Source organism: Numenius arquata, chromosome 4 (genome assembly GCF_964106895.1).
Source record: "Numenius arquata chromosome 4, bNumArq3.hap1.1, whole genome shotgun sequence".
NCBI lineage: Eukaryota > Metazoa > Chordata > Aves > Charadriiformes > Scolopacidae > Numenius > Numenius arquata.
In genome coordinates, this window is record NC_133579.1 from 19,955,380 (window position 1) to 19,976,717 (window position 21,338).

At 39.6% G+C, this 21,338-nt stretch overlaps 1 protein-coding gene across 2 annotated transcripts in view; it reads right to left on the reverse strand.

Moving 5' to 3' along the window:
* Positions 1-20,367, reverse strand: part of GREB1L (GREB1 like retinoic acid receptor coactivator) — a 64,092-nt gene extending 43,725 nt beyond the window's left edge. Inside the window, exons 1-7 of one of the 2 annotated variants that reach the window (XM_074146341.1) lie at positions 20,211-20,367; positions 19,788-19,985; positions 10,931-11,107; positions 8,005-8,181; positions 5,910-6,032; positions 2,330-2,464; positions 291-428 (exon numbers count right to left, since the gene is read on the reverse strand). In XM_074146341.1, coding sequence (XP_074002442.1) covers positions 291-428; positions 2,330-2,464; positions 5,910-6,032; positions 8,005-8,181; positions 10,931-11,107; positions 19,788-19,985; positions 20,211-20,367 — 1,105 coding nt within the window. Of the gene's footprint in view, positions 1-290; positions 429-2,329; positions 2,465-5,909; positions 6,048-8,004; positions 8,182-10,930; positions 11,108-19,787; positions 19,986-20,198 lie in introns of both variants that reach the window. The other variant, XM_074146340.1, reaches the window with a different exon arrangement.
* Positions 20,368-21,338: the final 971 nt, after the last annotated feature.

The window sequence follows — 21,338 nt, forward strand, 5'->3', positions numbered from 1 at the left end:
ACCAGATTCCAGCCCACATTTCCATTTCACATTGGTATTGAGCTGGTATCACGCCACGCAGTGCCAGAGGTTTACACCTAGATTTACATGAAGCCAGACTGTGATGTGAAAGATGTTGTTACTCATGTTAAAAAGTACAGCATTATCACTAATGGTGATGCCAAAACCCAAATGGCTCAGTATAGACTGAACTGCAAAAGCAGCTACGATGGGAAGAAAAACAAAATCACGAATTTCATGCTCAACAGCCAGTGCAGCTTAAAATGAAAGAACAGAGAGGTTTTCTTTACCTTGGTCTCCGGCTACACAGCCAGGGCTTGGAGATGTCGAGTGAGGCACTGGCCGAGACACTGCAGAACTCAATACGTTATTTCTTCCTCCATTAGCGTTTTCATTAGCAACATCAGTGGCACGCAGTGAAAGAGGAGCTGAGTATAATAAAACACAGAGTGTGTGGCTTGAGACAGTCTTGAAAACAAACAAACAAAATAATACTGCCGCATGCAGACACAAAAGAACCAAAAGAACAGAGCAAGATGTGTGACTGAAAGAAACACACTCCAAGGAAAGCATGAAGTGTACTTGGCAGAGAATAATTTGGGCACAGGCAGCAAAATCCAAACCTTGAAACTGGGTCTCCAGATATCTGGGTGGGGAGATTAGGTGGAAGAAAAAATCCCAAACAAACCACACCAAAATGAAATAGAAAATTACACACAAAAAGAATTACTGGTTAGTTTGTGACACACTTTTTTAGACACTGAAAATAAATAAAAAATGCACATCATGAATTCAGTTTGTAAGGATTTCTAAGCCACTTTGGTGCATCTATATACTTCCCCCTGTCATCTATGTGCCATACACAGTAATTCACTCCAGGGTTGTCGTGTAAAGAGTCTAGCAAAAGAGTCTACGCAGGGAAGATGGGGCGGTTTGCTGTGAAGTATACATGGTCTGAGAATTACTGAGGCAAACCATGTTTAATTTTGCTACTTCTGCCTAAGACAATCCTCCCAGCAAGCCTGACACCCTGACAGGACCCACTATATCCAGATCACAAAATGAAACTACAACAATGGAGGATCACAAGAAGTTATCCTCACACTTCTGAGCCTTCATATTCTTTTTCAGAGCCTAATTTTTGCAAGAGAAAAAAAAAAAAAAGGGCATAAACTGCATAGAGCAGAGATAGAGCCCAGTGCAGGCAATAGCTCCTTGCAGTATCTGCCAGCTCCAGAAGGATTTAGCTCCCAGGAACATATTCCAGGAGCAACAGCAGGAGGTGGTGCAGCAGCTTCCTGATACCAGCTGCAACAGAAAAAGTTTAAGATATGGGTATTTGGCTTAAAGTAACATAGCATGGAACTCTCCAGCCACAGTCATCCAAATAAATTCAGGCACAAGATTCTCAGGTTGCCAATTAGCAAAATTTGAATAACATGACTTGTCCGTTGGAAGCTCCCCAATTGTACTCTGAGTCAATGATTTGGTCTGGACAGATACGGTGGATGTGGGTCAGTTACAGAAGTGGCTGAAATGGTGGAAAGTAATTTCTGTGCATGATAAATTCTCTTACAGAAGTATGAAGGGGAAAAGGGTATTTTACACAAAGAACTGTTAATGATTCATTAGATACAACATAATAATATTATGCATATATAACAATATTTATTGTATAAAATAGCAGATATAATATACCATCTATAAAACATAATGCTCATGTGCATATATAAACCAAATACATTTATATTTTTTCATATTCAAGCAAGTTTCCCTGAAATAAGTGTGATAATTCTTTTTCATTGCTTAGAGGACTAACCAGCTAGGGTAATAAACAATCAGAATATCACAACAGAGTACCAGTGAGGGATTTAGATGCCACAGCTGAGGGTTCCAATTTATTAAACACACAATCTAGAGAGAAATAATTAAAACAGCACGGATATTAAAAGTCCTTTAAATGAGACTAAATTCCGTTAAATGTTCTGGAGGAACTATACCTGTTACAAATGCAGAACACCACACGGCTCTCAGTTTCATATCCACGGCTCTCAGATCATATCTTAGATATCTTAGGAAATGCAAAGAGGGATATGACATGCACTTTTACCAGAACGTCAAATCTGAAAGCCAAGGTGTGGCTCAGCTTGCGGACAGTAACGGCTATCAAAAATTTCTGTGTGGAGGACTACAAGAACATGACAGTTTTGGAGAATGCTAGTGAATGTTTTCCTTTCATTTTTCCACCAAAAAGATGACTCCCTTAATTCTCGGCTGTTAAGCTGGTAATTCCCTTGGCTTTCAGCTATTCTGGAGAGCAAAGCCATACCTGCAGCAAATGCCTTTCCTACGAGTTGTACTGACAGAGCCAGAGGTTTCACAATGTTCTTGTTCCGGGATGGTTCTTGAGTTCCACTTAAGTTAACAGCAGAAGATGATTTTGCCGGACTGAATACTGAAGAATCTGAGAAAACAAGTGGTTTAATTAAATAATGATTAAAAATAATATATATGTATGTGCATATATTATTTGTATTATAGACAGATGAACAATCACACACATTTATCTAAACTCATCTCTGCATACAATACAAACAATTTTTTCACACTCCTAATAAATCATCATGTATCGGTATCTTTTAGGAGCTGTAAAAAACATTTGACCAGGCATTTCTATAGAATCTCACAATCTACCGATTGATCTCTTCCACAATATTTTGTATTCGCATACACTCAAAACATATTTTAACGGTAAAAAGGGCCATCTCGTTGCTCCTCAAAATACCCCTGTGGGATAGGCAAGTAAACACAGCTATGCCATGTTACAGATGAGAAAGCTAAGGCAAAGAGTTTATGTGACTTGCCCCCAGCAAGCACAGGGAATAAGTACTGGAACAAGTTGCCTAAAAAGCATGTGGAGTCTTCATCACCTGAGATTTTCAAGAACAAGTTACTGAACCTCTGTCAGACGCAGCTGAGCTTGACTCAGGGCAGAAAAAAATATCAAATACATAATCTCCTTACTGAACTACTGTCTCTAAGGCTATGAAAAGTGTATGTCCACTTTTAAGTATGGGTGAGAAATGAAAGGTATCTGAGCCCAAATTCTTTGCATTAATTAAAAATCAGCAACTCCTTAGAGCACTTTACCGGAGGCTGAAATATACTAGTCGTATTTTCTAGATGGACAAAATGAAGAACAAATAAACTCTCATACTTGCCCAGTATAAAACTGTACATCAGAACTGATCCCAAACCTCTCAGCACGTAAGCCCCTACTTTAACATCAGGCGTTTAATTATCTGCAATTTACTTCAACAAAAATTTGATCAGATGCTGATACAGACAAATCCAAATTCTTGTAACTGAGGCAAAAAAATATTAACTCAGTGTTTGTCCAGAAAGCAGTTTGCAGCAAGTAGGCAAAGTAGGCTAAGTTCACCTACAGATGTCCTACTAAAACAGTCAGGGAAAGAAAAACAGAAGGCAAAGACCAAACTTGATCTGCCAAATACATTCACCCTCAGGTCACACACCATTTGGTGACAGAGGGTGGAGAGGAGAGTCTGCTTTGCCAGACGGAGTAACTGGGATGGGGAACGAACACAGAAGCCTCTGCTGCTGTTGCTCCACCAGAAAACCTTGTCCATGTTCACAGAAAATATGCTGAACAGCTAACAAAACAGACCACCAGGTCAGGGGCTTTGGAGGAAAACGCTGGTCTCTCATTAAATACAATGTAGCAAGTAAGTAGGATTAAAGCTTTCCTCAGAGTAAACTATCCAGTAGCTTTGGGTTTTTTTTTTTTTTTCCTTTTCCCTAGTTCTAATACATTTTCTTGAAATTTTATCTGTGAACGCAGATGTGGCTGGTATATGTTTAAACATCACACTGGTACCTAAGCAGAACTTGTAGTACTACCAGTTATTAAAATTGTTCATCTTTCTATTGTAAAACCCTGTTTTTACTTGTTTAACACCCTTTTAACACATGAACGGAAGCTTTCCCTCTTGTGTATCTGCCTAAAACTCAGTATTTGTTTCAGTTCAAGGTTTCAGCCATTTTTGCATTGCCAGTTGCCTCTCCTCTGCCACAGAACTGCATCTTCCCGTGTTATTTTGAAAGGGGGCCCCAACACCTGACTGCAATGTCACGGCCACACCATACTATCAGCTTTAGCTAAGGTATTTCAAAACTCTCTTGTGCTCTAATTTCTGTCACAAAATTAGCATTTCAACACAGTACTCTGAGTGTGCTCACAACTGTCTACCTACAGGTGTCTTCTACAAATTGGAGACTGAAGCGCTCGCTTACAAGGGCAGAAAGGAGAAATATTTACACAACTTTAAAAGGAAAAAATGGGTACGAGTTGACAATAAACTGAAAACAAATTCAGAAAGCAACTTGTTAATAAGTATTCCTGGTTTAAAATAACTGAGAATTCAACTCAAACAGTTGTGCAGAGCCGAGGAGAGGAAAAGTCAGACCTCCATCATAGGCGACACATGTCAGAATACACGTCACTGAAAAAGGTGCCCTCCCCCCTCCTCCCGGTCACAGGGGATTCATATGTATGCATGTGGCATTATCTTCACTAGAAGATAACAGCAGAGGGAGATGAAAAGGTTTTGACAACCGTGACCTAAGAGTACAAACAGTGACACACAGAAACACCAAGCAGACTGAAAATCACAGTCAGTGATAAGGAGAAAGCAGTATATAAAAGGTGTATCTATTAACTTGACAGGTACAATGGAAGACAAATCTGTGCAAATATTGTATCGCTTGTCATTTGAAATAAATAGATTCTCATGCATCTGCACAGTTCTCATGCCAGGATCTGGAAGCCAAAGGATCATGCAATGAAATGCAGATGTTTAAACAACGTTCCGATTTAATTTTCACCAAAGCCTAAAGCATACAGCTTCCTAAACAGAGACAGGGGTGACCACCTGGGGAAAGTGTCTCTGAACATACTGATCAGTGATTACAATTTCATGAGAATGCATATGTTCAGCTTTTGTTTGTTATTCCTTTCTAACATACTTTGTAAGTGGAAGAAGTATTTTAACAACCTTGTTTTTTCATCTGCATTTCATACTCCTCTAGAGAAATATACGTTCTGGTACATACATATCAGCCAATTACAACAACTAATAGAAAGTTCTCTCCTGTTTTTAATTTTTCAAGAAACAGCACAAACAGACACAAAAACATATAACAGCATAGTTAAAGCTGCAATAAAGCCATGAGAAAAAAAAAGCTCAAAGAAAAGCACCCTACCTATTTGCAATAAATAAATAAATAAATGAAATCAAGATGCTGCTTCTTTGTCAGCCAACATCCATTTGAATTTTATAGTTTCTCCTTGTTTAAGTATGTCATTAACAGCTTTCTAGACTGGTTATGATCTGCATGCTAGCTCACATAACACAAAACTACTGTATGCTTATGGGGAAATTGCTATCCTAAGCACACCCTTGTGTGAAATAAAATTGAAATAAATAAATAAGCAAGCAAGCACATAAATAGAAGTTGCCCCCCTAACCCCAAAAGGAGATTTTTTTTTTTTCAAGACAAATAGCCTAGCCTACATACCTCCCTATAGATCTGTAATTCAAATTTTTTTAAGACCCACAAAAAAATTAAATTAACACAGGGAGACACAGAATCAAATAAATGAATCATAAGATCTTTTAACCGGCTATTCTTATGAGGACTAAAGCTAACCTTCAGCCTCACCTGGGTCTTAATCTTTCACAAAGCAAATTTTGAAAGGTCTCCTCCCCACTGTAATCTATACACGGCTTGAGGTAAATACCCAGTTGTTTACGGCATCCCTGAACCACCGGTATCTGAGATAACTTACCACCCCCAATGGTTATCTTTACAGCACTTTCAGCTCCTACCTGTCTGAGTGAACCCTGATTTGTATCCATTAGCTGATCCACCCTCTGGGGTCGCGGACGGTGACACCGAAGAATTTGGTTTAGCAGAGAGGCTAGCGGCAGATGATTGCCTGCTTCTACATTCTGCAAACGAAGCAGCTACAGTACATATTAACAAGGCCTGCCTTCCAGTTCAGCAACACGGTGGCGAAAGGTGACAAAATGTTAAAAGCATACATACAGCACGTACAACAAACAGCAGCAAATGGCAGCATTCAATGAAAATACGGCTCTAGCAGTTTAGCCAACTTTGTCTTCTAATTAAGAAAACCTCCCCGGGGATCACTCAGAGGGCCAGGCAAACACAGACCAGACGCTGCAAAATGGCAAGAGCTCTCAGTTTGCAGCTTCCAAGAGATTTGGAGGTATTGGACATATCCCAGGAAACATTCAGCGACTTCTGTGGTACAACCTTGACACAAACCATCATATGTTGCCCTTCAAAAAGGGGAAATTGTGCTGAAACCCAGATTCTTAGTATGCCTCCACAAAACCTTCAGGGAGATCTCAACACTGTGAGTTTCTGGATGAAAACTGAGTTGAGGGAGGAGAAAGTCACCTTAAAAATCGCACATTAATACATTTTTTAAACAGAGATCTAACCAGGTTTTGTTTAAAGAGAATAGGATGTTTAAGAGCATTTATCTTCTTCTAATTAGACCTTTAACGTAAGTAAAGGGTGAATGGTTGCCAGATGGAAGGTAGCAACACGGGGATAGAGACTATCAAAATAATGGTCATGAGGACAATACTTGGTTGATTTTCTAAACTTTCATGGGTGCTCAAAACACTTGCAATCACCATATAACCAAAGCAAGCCCAGTATCTGCCTCTTCCACACCTTTACATTGGCGATCAGAAGAACATTTTAGTTTTTCATGCGTGTTGCCCCTGACAGCATTTACCAGGACACACAACAACCCCAACAGCATAAGCATCAGGGAGGGGTTTCAGAAAAAGGATTTCAAAATTAAAATAAGGTTTCCTTTTTTTGCATTTGGAACTTCAAAAAGAGATGCCAAATTAAATCTTTCTGTAGTTTTTGTGAAAAATGCTCTGAAAAACACATCTACTCTAAAGCTCATAACTGAGAAAAGCAGCTGAAGCCAGGATCTCTTTGAACCACTAACTGATACAATACTATAATCACTCATACAGTTCAGTGATAACCATCTCTTTCTGGTGTCATGCTGCCATTCACACGAGGATGTGACTCTTCAGATATGTGTCGGTCCTCCTGTGGAGCTTCTCCTCTCCTCGTATCATCCTCTTTGGCAACAGGTACCAGATTGAACTCTGTCTTTACTGAGTGAAACCACAGCTGAGGAAGACAAGGAGCCTGCATATATACCAACTTAGTAGACAGGGAGTAGGTAAACCACTCTCTCCTTGAGTCTTTGCATGGCTCTAGCACCAAAAACCTGCATCCTCCAGTAACAGACCCCGTGGCTACCTTGCCTTGGGGTGACAAATGTCATCTCTTTAGCACATAAGACTATTGCACAGGCTGCTCCAGTAGAGGGTAAGCCCAAGTGTAAAACACACTGTAAACGGCAAGAGTATGCAAGATTTCTCCTCTTTCCCTGAAATCAGTGACCTGAGCTTTCTTAATCTTATGGCATGCTAGCTGTCCTCAGGCAATAGACAGATTGAATTGCACCTGCTAAGACGAATATCAGTGGAAAGCCAGTGTTGGAGCCCTGGCTGTGAGTCATCTTGCTTCAGGCACAGAAAAGAATCAGCAGACTGAGCAACCTTATTTCTTCCAAAATGGTTGCACACCCCAAGAGGGTAGATTTAGGGCTCCCACTGAAAGCACAGGGAGATGGAGGAAGACAATTTACAATTGCATGGCTACTATTAGGACTTAAATAAACCTGTTGGCAAAATCCAGACTTCATTGAAATCAGTGGTAATTTTTCCTTCAAGCAGTAAAGACATTCATCCTCTACAGTTACTTTTGAATGCACTTCTTTTCAACAGCAACTTTCAGTTTTTCATTCGCCACCACACTAATGTAATAAAGAACCCCTAAGTGAACGGACACCTTAATTACCTTTCCAGCAAATAAGGGGTCCCTTTGACAGTACACCTTGGGAGCTTCTTACTAGGTAGTACTTTAAGTGCTTCTGCTTCTTTGGCTGAGTGGTTAATTTCAGGTTGATATGATTGGAAAATTCTGTGAAGTATCGAAATCCTCTTTCTCCACAACCTATACAATTCCCAGAAAATCCTGGAAGAAGGAAGCAGAAGGTATATGACAGATTAAATGACTTGTACTATCTGCAAGGAATAAGGCCATTTTAACCGACCTGCACATCCAGTCCAGAGCGACTGGAGGCCTCCAGCCAGCCAGCTACTGTAGATGCCTGCTCAACACACACGTGTCAGGAAGCAGCCAAACACAGGCAGATTTTAGTCTTAGCTTTTTTGAAACTCTTCTATCTAAGTCACACTAACTTATGCCAAAATCCCACCACCAATTTTCAACTCTACACAGTGCAGAGAGGAACAACTACTTGGTGGGGTGAAGCTATGATGCCAGGCTAAGATATTTCTATGAGGTGTCCTATTCTACTTCTACATTTCTACATTAAAAAACATGGAATCCAAGCTGCATGCTTCCGCTTTCTCAGAACAGTAGCTAACTCCTAGTAGCCACTACAACTTCATATGGCTAAAATTAACCTTAATATCTAGTGCATTTTCTCTGAGACTCCCTAAAGAAGGCACTTGTCAAGTAAGCTGAACTTTACATCTTATTAAGGTCTTCAAAGACCTTAAATGTCAAGATTTTAATGGAAAAAGTTAGGAGTGCTTCAGAATGTTTTTTAAAAATCTACAACTTCTCATGAAAGTAACATATTTAGGAATAATAGCAGAAGACTGCCTTTTTGCAATGTTTCCAACATGGTTTCACAGAAGGGGATGAAATTTTGAGTCGACATCTGGAGGACAGGGTCCAGACTGAGGATTATATGCACCCTTATTTGCAGTGCCATTCACAACTATGTTAATGGCAACGTTGCACACAGATAGCAGTGGTCTTAACATCTCCTAGAACAAAGTACAGCGCATGTTCTGAAATGATCCTGCCTTAAAATCCTTGTTCGAATAAGCCCTCTATTATCTAGTGCTAACAATTAAGCTCTTCAAGCTTATTTGCCAGTCCACTCACTTCTGAATCACTTTCAGCCCTTAATGAAAAAATACTTTATATTCTTTCTGGAACACCAATAATGATTTATAATAGTGCTGGGCTGATGAGTACCTAATAGAAATGCTTTATTTTTGGTTTTTTCCATTTACTAATCAGTTCAAGATCTGTAACAGAACCAATTTCTCATCCTCACTACTATCATTATGTTCCACAATGCCAAGTACCTTGGAGAACACTGGTCCCTGCACTCACCTGTCAGCTAAATTCATAGTTTTATTAAAAAGAGGCTCAGTCTTTTTGACAAAATTCATTTTCCATAAAACTCTTATTAATTAGGCCATTGTCTTTAGCCTTACTGTGCCTTATTATCATCTTTTACTGTCATGTTGCTGAGGATGCCAAGAAGTGTATTTCTCCATCCTGTTTCTCCTGCAAGTGAATCAGTCCTTCCCTTCTCCCTTGCAACCCATAGCAACTATTGATGCATCTCCACAGTTGTCAGAAACAGTCACCAGGGTCTCACAGAGCTACCGAGTCAATTCTTTGCTCATAGGTACCAGTTACACAGACCTAGAGGCATTTAAATACGTAACATCAGCAATGCCAGAGCAGAGCTGTGAGTCACTGGGCTCATTACCAAATGATATCAGAGATGATAGATGGATACAAAGCTGCGGGGGGAAAGGAAGGCTTACCAACAAAGACAAGTAGCACCCCATTTAACCAGACTAAACACCATCTGTCTGTCTATCAGAGAGCTCTTATTGATCAACTCTTGACACCTCCCCTGCTCAGTGAGAGAGCAGCTCCTCCAAGGATGGCAGTATACACCAGAGTACCCCAGGATCCCATGTCCCCAGCCGTGCCCAGCAAGAGCACATCACATCACAACTCCCATCTAACTCAGGCCAGTGGGTTTTCTGCATTAGGTCCAAAGGTTTAGAGTGTGTAGTAGCATATTAAATGGGTTTAAGGGAGAAATAATATTAAAGCACAAAAGTACAAAAAGGAGGTGATTTCAATAGTTATGCAAAATATTGCTGGTCTGGACCAGAATTTGAGCTGTGTGGTTAAATCAGGGTACTTATGCTTTACCGTAATTTCCTCCCTGCTGAAAGGTCTTTCTGTATATATTCTAGGCAGCACAATGACTGGAGGGAGAAATGAGAGAGTAAATTCAAAATAGGCTGGAGGAGCCAAAATACATTAAATCATTTTTACTAGCCTGTTAAAATGTGTACCAGTTGTGAGGCAGGCAGGAAATCCAGGTGCACATATGCCTGTCTTCAATCATCAAGAAGCATCCTTGTATTAAAATTTTAAAACTCAAAAATGTAACCAATTATGAGTAGGTTTTTTTTCCCTGTGTATTAGATTTTGAGAGCCAAACTGCCCTCAGAGATCCTATTGAGAATAACGTTCCTGGTGGAGCCAAGGGCAGAATTTGTTCCTTAATCCACAGAAAATAGATAGCTTGTCTTCTACAGTTGCATAAGCATATTTCTTCCTAAATGAAAATGCTGTAAGCATCAGCAGAGATAAAGAGTATGTGGATAGTTCACATTTAGAATGCCAGGGCTGCAATTGACTTCTGCCCACACAGAAATCACCAAGCTTTGATTGTGGTTAATAGTGGAATCAGAGACTTGTTTTAACATGGGCTTTTAAGGCAGGTTCAGCTACGGATTTAATTTAATAAAAACAAGCCTCTCCTCAACATAGTTCTAATAGAGGATCATTAGTTGAAATGACTTTAGGTAATTTTGAACTGACCTTTTTCTCTGAATTATTATGGTATGAAGAAAAAAAAAAAGTCTCTTACCTAAAAGTGCATTTTTTCCATGATCATCTGGCAAAAACCGCTTGTCCACAGCGCAGACTAGAATGTGCTCAGGAAGGTTGGGAGATTTGGCTCCTACCAACAGGAAACCTGCTGGGATATCAATTTGCTCCATGCACAGAGATACTAACCGTAAATCTTTGCCTGCTTGACAAAAACCTAAAAAACAAACCAAAACAAATGATAAATCTTCAAAAGATTTTGCTTAATTTTCTTCTTTTTATCAGTTCCAAAAGCAAATGGGTTTTCACAACTTGATGCTGTAGCTGAAGTTTGTAAGTATATCCTTTTCAAGGGACATAGAGGAAATGGAGATAGTATCTCATCAGATCCACTAGCTCAAGATTTCAGAGACAATAGCGAAACGTTATTTTAAAGAGATCCTGAACACATTCAGGCAGAGAACAGACATAAGTCTCTCATCAAATGTCCCAGAAACTCAATTTTTAAAAAAATTCAATGCAAAATAAAAAGGAAAGTTTGTGATTTTGTAACAGAAAACAGCTCTTAAAATATCCCAAAGAATATTTTTTCTTTGCCAAATTTTAGTTTACAGTCTTTTCAAAAGAAACAATTTTGGGTTTGTTTCCTGCAACAGGCTGGCATTGGTACATAAATATCACTAAGTAATAGAAAGGAACAATAAAAATTGATGACTGAAGTTTAGTACTAACTACCAAAAGAAAAATATTTAAAAATCTAATTTTTACCTTGTCTATACATTTTAGGAATTCCAGCAAGCAAAAGATTAATTCACTGGTTTTAGAGATGTACAGTATGTTTTCTGTAAGTCTCCAATTGAGTCTCTTGAAGTCTCAATGACTCAGTTGAGTCTCTTGAAGTCGCATGACTTCAAGTCTCCAATTAATTTTTTTCCCACCCAAATACACATATGTGCACAAAATAACATAACGTTGGTTCTTGTGCTTCTGGTCAACATAGGGCTAAAGCCAGCGACAGATGTGGGCAAAACTGGGGACTGGAGCGAGCTTCTGCTGTTCCCTGTCCTGCAGCGAGCAGGTGGCAGGCTGGGACACACAAAAAAGCACAGCAGGGAAGCCCAGAGCTGTGGTCGGGGACCACAACGGGACCCTTGGGAGCTCAGGACTCGGGGTGAGCTTGGCAGCCACCCACCAAGCAGCCACGGTGCAGCCACGGGTTTTTGAAAGGTTGGGTGGGACAGCTCAGAGCAATTACAGGACCTCTGCAAGTCCAGCTGGTCCAATCTTTTGGTCAAACCAAAGCCAACTTCAAAGTTAGATTGACTAAGTAAATTAACAATAACATTCAAAGACTCTTCCATCTGCTTCAACACTGGACTTACAGGGATCTAAATTGCTTTTCTGTACAGCTCCATCATATTATTTTTATTAAGTAATTTCTACTTTCAAGTAAGGAAATGACAGGTATAACAGAAAGCAAGAGTCACAGAATCACAGAATCACAGAATCTTAGTGGTTGGAAGGGACCTTTGAGATCATCGAGTCCAACCACATAAAAAAAAAAAAAAACACCACAACACACAAAAACAAACAAACAAGCAAACAAAAAAAAAACACCAAAAAAAAAAAAAGCACCCACCAACTAAACCCCACACCCACAACCTCACACACAACACCCCACCACAAACCAACAATCCCGGGCACTAGAGCATGCCCTGAAGAGCCATGTCTACACGTTTCTTAAATACCTCCAGGGATGGTGACTCCACCACCTCCCTGGGCAGGCTGTTCCAGTGCTTGACCACTCTTTCAGTAAAGTAATTCTTCCTAATACCTAATCTAAACCTCCCTTGCTGCAGCTTCATACCATGTCGTGTGGCTTCCTCCACAGGAAATGATATGATCCCACCAAGCTTTCTGATTTCCCTTCGGGAGAAGTCAATGAAAGAACTACCAAGTTTTATGAAGAATCAGACTCTTGTGTTCCCCCTCCAATTCTCACTTCTCCAGCTGTGGTATCAGTGCTACAGTCTGGCCTCACCCCTCTCCCAGCAGCAGCTGGTGGAAACCTCCCCTATTTCAGGATGTCCAATGATCATTCTTTCACTACAACCATAGAAATATCACAACAGAGACAACGTGTCTCTGCATCATGCACCTGCATGAATCAATATTTCAAAATAAAGATAATCATCACAATAATCAACATTAGTGTTAAAAACAAACACATCAAACTAAATTTGAAATTACTGTAATAACTGTTAAGACTTCAGCTATTAATGTATATTAATTATGCTTAATTTAAAATATTATTTAAGTAGTCCATAATTGTTACAGAAACTGTAAGGAAAAAAAAAAATCAAGCCACTGGAAAAAGACACTAACTAAGAATCTGGAAACATGTGATCACAGCTTAAACAAGAGTCACCTCAACCATTATTAATACATGTGTCTGCACTCTTACCTATTGTGCTAAAACCCACAGTTTAAAACTTCAGCAAAACTGGTGAAAACTTACGGTTTTTGTTTTTATCTCAGAACTGTACCAGGCAAAGAGCAAGCACAAAGTGGAATGCACAGAGTCAGCAAGCACAAACCTCCTGGCAAGCAGCAGCTTGCTGAAAACATGGTCTTATACAGGTTCAGTCTTGTGCCTACACCCACAATCTGTGGAACCAGTTCTTGGCCAAATAGTTTCTTCAGTTATTCAGTCAGCTCAGTTCCATCAGCAGCTCACTCGAGCTGAAAGCTAGCTTGGATTCACCCCTCGCACATGCCTTCTTCCAGCCAATGAATCAAAATGAAGTGCCTAAAGTTTTTATTTACAAATAAACAAATTTTAACCATAACTTACCAATAAGGAGTCATCTATGTTTTAGGGGAAAACCATTAAAACTGCATATTTAAAGCAAAGTTTATTCTTTTCTGATTAGATGCAATTTGGGTTTAGTATGTTAAACTCTTTTTAAGGTGTATTCCTTAGAAACATATTGATCCTAATCAAATGGAGGGCTAGATACCAGGCTAAGTATTATCTAGACTTTTCAATGTAATTTAGAAAGAAACAGTTGTAGATAAATATAGGAACAAAACTCCCTTACATTCAAAATAGAATTTGCTTATTCAAATGTTTATGCCATTTGGGTACTATGCCCAGAATTTTCAAAACTGGCCTTAAATATTTAGGCATTCAGTGAAATCTGAGTAGCTGACATGCTTAGAAAATACCACCCTACATCTAGATTTAAAGCTAGAAAAATTATCCACCATTGACAATGTGGGCAAACAGGAAATCTGTAGATAAGGATTATGAAACAGCAAGTGCGGCAAGATTTCAAGACAGATTTAAACCTATGCTTTTACACAATTCCTCTTTAGCCTTGTTTCTACCTAAAAATTTTCAGGAAATGGCCAGAAGCACAAACAGGGACTAAAAAGAGGCTTTTGAATGAATTGTTAGCAACAGCAATACTATGACATCAAAGAAAGCAAGATTTTGGTTGCCAGTGTTGTTAGCAGTTATGTTTCGATATAGACTTGCTTTCAGAAAGAGCACACGAGGGTTGAAAATCACAAGAGACTTAGAGCCTCTTTGGATGCTTGAGGGTTTTGATGTCCCAGTGAGGTGAAGCAATGCTCCAGCAGTCCACAACACCTGAGACAGAAGGAAAGACTCTGCTATCATCCAGGATGGGGGCAAAAGAACTTCAGCTACACTATGAGCAACTGCACATCCCCATTCTGCATGAGTCCCCAGGGGAGAAGGTGTAAGGAAATCCTAGGAGACCCATCACAACATCTTAATAAGTTTATAAGCATTACTCGATAACATCTTAGCAGTATCCATTGAAACAAACTGATGGATCTCAGTCTGCTATCACAGGCAACAGCAGCCTCTTACCTGAGAGACTGTTGATCTGAATATATTTAATATTTCCCACCATTAGGATATGCAGGACTGTACTGTAGAAATGCTGCATCCTGCCTAATCATCAAACAATACCTAAGATATACCCTTCTGTATCTTCTCTTACTGCACCCAAAGTGCTCTCAGAACCCTTCCATGTCCACCTTCCTCCTTGCACAATCTCCCCTGCTTTGGTTGGTGACATCTCTGGATCAGAGGTAGGTATATGTAGACTGGCTGGCCAGCACATGCCTCTGTAATGTTCAGGCTGTGTAAGAGGAGAGCTATAATTACTTTTCTGCCCCAGGGGACACTAGTTTTGGGACGCCGATGTCATCCAACCAGCTCCCGAAGTTCACAAATCTTGCTGAAATTCAGTATCTTTAGGATCTCTACCTCTATGCTAAAGCTAACAGCTTCCTGACAAACAGGCAGCAGAGCCCACAGGCAACTGCTGAAACCTCACTTTCTGAGGGAGGGAGAAAAGTCACAGGGGCTGACACTAAAAGTAGTTTCCTCTGGATCCCCTTCTGCAGAAGGGAAAGGGATTCTGATAGTTGAGCAGCAAGAGAGGGGCAGCACAGACAGAGCCTCCGGGGGCTCTTCTCTTGTGACAAGCCGCAGAGTTTGGCCAGGTACAGCTGGGGCTCACTTCCACCAGAAGATCTGGAGAGAATGCAAATCTGCTTCTGTGCAATAAAAGTCTTGAGTTTTCCTTCAAAGACAAGCAGATGGTATACTCAAGAGCCCTTCATTATCCTTCTTTCCCTTGGCTTTTGGGGCTGCAACCCTTCTAGTTTTAAGTTCCTGCTTCTTTTTTAAACTGAATGAGAAAATCCCACACAAGAAATGTTAATTTGGAAGCAGGTAACTGGCTGTGGGGAGAGGAAGGAGGGATTAACACCTTTCTCTGCTACATTGTCTTTTTCTAGCTAGTAAGCAATACACAGACCCCAAACTTTTTGTTTCTCTATTTTGCATGATTTTGCATTGATATTTAATTATCCGTGAGAGAGAACCATTTCCACATTAGGAAAAACAAGACAAGATGTCTCTGTATAAGCAGAACTTGTGCTGCCTATGTTTAACATTTAGAACACGCAAAATCCATTTGCATTTCACATCTATTCATTTATAATTGAATTTGCACCCAAATTTCTATGTCAAACAACACTAATACGTACAACTCTTAAGAAAAAAGAATGGCACTTCGGTGTCACACTTACCTGTGTACCTTTTACAGGCATCTAATTATGAAAAGTGGAAAAAACATGAGCCATTAAAACAAAACAGCTTCTCTTTATAAAATTGTTTATCAATGTCTAATTATAAAAAGCAAAAGCCCACAACTGAGCTGTTCCATTAAAAAAAATCATCTTCCTAAAGGATCTCAGCTTTGTTTTAAATAAAGAACAGGCATTTAGATTCTGATTAGAGATTTGCAAATACCAAGAGTAGTCAAAAAAAGAATAATGAATAGCTCTTACAGACATTATCTGCATTTCTTTGAAAGAAAATTCATTAGGTTTTGCGTCTGAGAAGCCCATTTGCATTCCCCAACATCACTTCATTTAAGTTAATCCAATCTCATCATCCTGAAAATGAAAATGTACCGTCGCAACTGTTGACACCTACAAGTGCTGGAATCTTCTTAAAAATTAAATTTGTATATATTTTCCCTTTCCCTACCAGTAACAAGAAGCAGTTTCAATGTGGGTTACCGGCCTCTTGTTGTACTGCAATAAATGGGGTATTTGCATAAGGAATTAGCTTCCAAGAATTACATATGAATTACTGGTCACTGTCACTTGCTATTGTAACTTCACAGTAACTGATCAGGTGTTAAGTACCTGCTTACTTAATTGCCTCTGAAACTACTTTAGCCCTTCTTTAAGCACCAGGTAAATTGAGGATTTACTAACAAAAGAAAGGTGCTACTATTGTGTTTCCCACAGCTTGCATAAAATGCTACTCCACAAATTAGAAATAGCCTGGCTGTTTCAAAGCTACAGCAAACAAGTGGTTCAGAAGTATTATTTTTTTGTGTTATTTGAGGTGACTGTCTGAAAATGAAGAGGTATTTTTCTTGAAACCTTATTTTCAGGGAAGATGTAAGTTAGTTATAAAAGTTTGTGATAAGCAGAAAGAAGACCCCCAGAACATAAGTGAATCCCCTAAATACCATTATTCTTCTTGATTACAAAGTCTTTACTTTTATGACTAATAGTAAGGAGCAATGGCAAATGCAGTTGCTCTTTGCAATGGGCTAACAGGAGAGTTAAGGTATTTAATATTATGGCCAGCTGAGAACGAACATCCAACAAACTGTCACTTGTGAGGCACTTATTTTTTTAACTGATGATTAAAGGCATTAAGATCTACTTTCTGCACCTATGTGACTGACAACTCTGCCATCTGCCTAGAAGAACAAGTGACCACAGAAAATAATACAATGGTTATGGTATAAATCCTGAATTCAGGAACAGCAAACACAAATACCTGAAAAGGGAAAAAGGTTTCACCCCATCTGCACTAAAAGTGGGAGACAGGATTTACAGCAAGCGGAGCTACGGACTGCAGCTTTTTGCTCTTGGATAAGCAATTAAATACATGCTTAGCTTAAAGCGTCCAATTACAGTGACTTCAATTAGTCTATCAGTATTCTTTAAGATTTTCCTAATGTTATTTATCTTTGTAATTAAATAACTAAGATAAGGGATGTAAACAATGGCAGGGATCCTGTCTTACGGCTCTGGAAGGGCATATTCATGAGATGAAAGATGAGCTATCAGATTAATATCTTGCTGAGATACGGTCTGCAGTGTGAATGTTTGGGAACCTGGGTGTTTTAAACACTTATGTAAAACTGTCCTAACTGATTATTAGCAGTACTTTCAAAAAAGTATTCTCCTTTTCTTTTCCACATACAAAAATACCCTTCTCTTAAATCAGCTCCTTGAGAACAGCATTGAAGAGCGAGACAGATTTTGTGAATTCAGAATGGTAAACTTGACAAAGAGTAACGAACAAGCCTAAAATTCTGTGGATGCAACATAGGAAACTTTCTTCTAGGGTGCTCTGATCATAAAAGACTTCTAGATAAAAATCAAAACATAGAACTGCCCCTGGTAGGTCATCTTTTTCCAGGACATACTAAAAAGCGTAATATTACATATATACATGAGCATATAGTTACATATATTATGAAACTATAGCATAACTAGGCATAACCTTGTGACATGCAATATGCAGCCACAGCACAGAGGTTTGTATTGCAGTGAGTGATTCACAGCTGAGCACCTCCTTGCAGTGCCACGTTGGACAGGGCAGCCTCATGAAGCAGTGCTGAGCAGAGGAGGCAAAGGCACTGGAGAACATGGAGCAGTCTGCACCTGGATGGAAGGTCACCTCTCAAGCAAAGCCATAGACCTTTATCTGGAAACTCACAACTAACAGTTTTGTCTGGGCATGCAAGCACAATCAGGGATCACCAGAACATGTGAGTCAGACTGAGAAAGATCTCTTGATGTCATATAAAAAGGTCTTTCTCAATCGAATGAATGGTGGCCTTGGAGGCAGGTAAGGTTTTGAGCCCTGTTCCTGCTACTGGCAGGCTGGTGCACAACCACATCACCAATAGTTAGAGAACCCTAAACCTTTAACCTGAATGCATTCACAACCATTTTATGCATCCATCACACTTCTGCAGGGCCTTGTTGGCATGATCAGCTCTTCTCCCTCCCTAGTGTTTTACCCTTGATATATTTTGAAGGTGTAGGCATATGCCATTCTCAGCTTTTGTCATGGTATGCAAAGAGCCTTGTTAGATAGAACTCCTTCCTTTTACCATCCTGTTGGTTTTCCTCTGCATCCTGCCCGGTTTATTTTACATTTCTTTAACAGAAGGGATCAGAACTGCTCCTGTTCTCCACAGATTTTGCAGCCTTTATTGATACTTGTCCTCAACTGAGAATACCTTCCTAGGAATACATCGTTTTATACTTTCTTAAGTCTCTCCTACCAATTTACAAGCCTCCAACGGATAGCAAACACACTTCTGTGTGCATAACAAATTCTCCCAATATTCCCCAGCTTTCCATAGTAGCCAGCCTTTCTATTCTTTGTGTTACAGGGAAACCAGTGGTACCTTGTTTCAGAGAGTAAACACGCTCAAGTAAGCTGCATTTGGAAAGGATAAAGGCAAAACCGTAAGCATTTGCATTTGACGATGACCAAAGAAAATAAGGGGCTTTAAGAAACTGAGTGACATAGCGAGTCTTAGACCCTGCTTTCAAATAATACATTATATTTTATCACAGAATTACAGAATGGTAGGGGTTGAAAGGGACCTTTGGAGATCGTCTAGTCCAACCCCCTTGCTAAAGCAGGTTCGCCCAGAGCAGGATGCAGAGAATTGTGTCCAGGCAGGTTTTGAATATCTCCCGAGGAGACTCCACAACCTCTCAGGGCAGCCAGTTCCAGGGCTCTGTCACCCTCAAAGAAGATTTTCCTCATGTTCAGATAGAACTTCTTGTGTCCCAGCTTGTGTCCTGTTACCCCTTGTCCTGTCGCTGGGCACCACCAAGAAGAGTCTGGCCCCATCCTCATGACACCCAACCTTTAGATATTTATAAGCATTGATAAGATCCCCTCTCAGTCTTCTCTTCTACAGGCTGAACAGACCCAGGTCTCTCAGCCTTTCCTCATAAGAGAGGTGCTCCAGTCCCCTGATCATCTTTGTAGCCCTCCATTGGACTCTCTCCAGTAGTTCCCTGTCCTTTTTGAACTGCGGAACCCAGAACTGGACACAGCTCCTGTGTCCAGGAAGTCCTGAAACAAGTCCTCTTAATCCACATTTTCTCATATTTAAGACTTTGACTATAACGCGTATTTCCAGGCTTCCTAGCTCAAGAGTTTCTAACTTTAGAGACGATACATTATACTGAGAATTAGTTGTAAAGATCCCACATGTAAAAGAATTGACACCAACCATCAGTAGTGCAAGACCCTTCCGGGGCAGGTTTTTGTGAATACGGGATTGGTGGACTACTTGAATCTGACAAGTCTTCATCCTCCTCTTCATCTTCCATTTCATTAACAGTTTGGTTGGTAGAAAAGTCCAGGTTTCCATTTTGTGAATAGCGATGTACTAACTCTTTATCCAACTCTTCTACCTTTGGCTTCACATCTGAGCAAGAATAAAAAAAACACAACAAAACTTTTCAACAGCACTTGCATCTATCTCCTTTTAAAACAACCAGCATGATACCCCTTCTCCTTAGTGAGGCCTAAGATTCAGATTTTATATCACACAATGAAATGTGAGGCTTTCTGTTTTTTTAATGAAACGTATCCCACCCTTTTCTCACACAGAAAAAACAACAATTGAAATGTGCCATACTTTCATGGTTACCTTCCGACAAGAAAGGAGGCTGGTCAGGATCCAGGTACAGCTGTGAGAAGATTGGCCGTGGGACAACACTGCTACATCTCAGAGAAGCTTCTATAGAGTTATGAAGAGCTTCTTCAAAACGGGCAGATTTTAGTTGCCCTGCATATGAATTCCCCATGATCTAAAAACATAAAGAAAACAGCTGATAAGGGGGTGGGAAAGTGCATATGCAGACCATTTACAAATGAAGACTGAGGTCTTATTAACGTCCATCATGACAGTGATATAAAGTTAATAAGAAAGTATGCTATGAAAATAACACTTCTAACTAGTACTACGTGTTCACGTTTCTCTCTCAATCTGGCAGACTGTATCCTCTTTGTTCAATAACAGCTTTTAGCACATTTCCAACACACTGCTTTGTGTCTTCTGCATACACGGCCTCTCAACAGCCTCAAGAACCTGCCTGGTGTAGAATTTAATGGACGGTAGATAAAATCATTACTATTGTCTTTTTTGGATTTTCAGAGTAGACTGCAGAAGGGTGCATAATACAGAAAGTAAAAAACAAATTTGTCTTCATCACTACTTGTCTAATAGTGTGTTTACACGATTTTACTTGTCAGTAAGCCATCAGTTGCAGAGAAATAATACACAGAGACATCCAATAATTTGAATTTTTGTTCTTGCTAATATTAACTGAAATTACACAGAAGGTCAGTTCTCTGTCTTTTTAGGGTCTTCACCTCTTGTCTTCAATATAATACTATGATTTACATGTAGTCTGATCCATATAACTCAAATGATCTAGTCATAGTCTTACAAAAGAAAGTTGTAAATCAAAAAAGAGAGAAATAAGTAACATCCAAACCATACACAGCAAATGCTGTGATTTTTTTTAATTTTAAATTATGCTTTATACTAGTATAGTGATAACAATCATTTAAATATCTGCTTTGACAATTAACATTTATGTTTATATGAATGACAAATTTAGGAACTTCACGAAATATTCAAGCACAGACCTGCAGATCATTAATACTCCTTGGGTGACATTAGACAGACAGCCCACAGCCTGTTACAATTGTGCCTGCAGCATTAGGATACAGAATCTCAAGCGTACACGTTTAGTAGCAGGATGGCCATGGG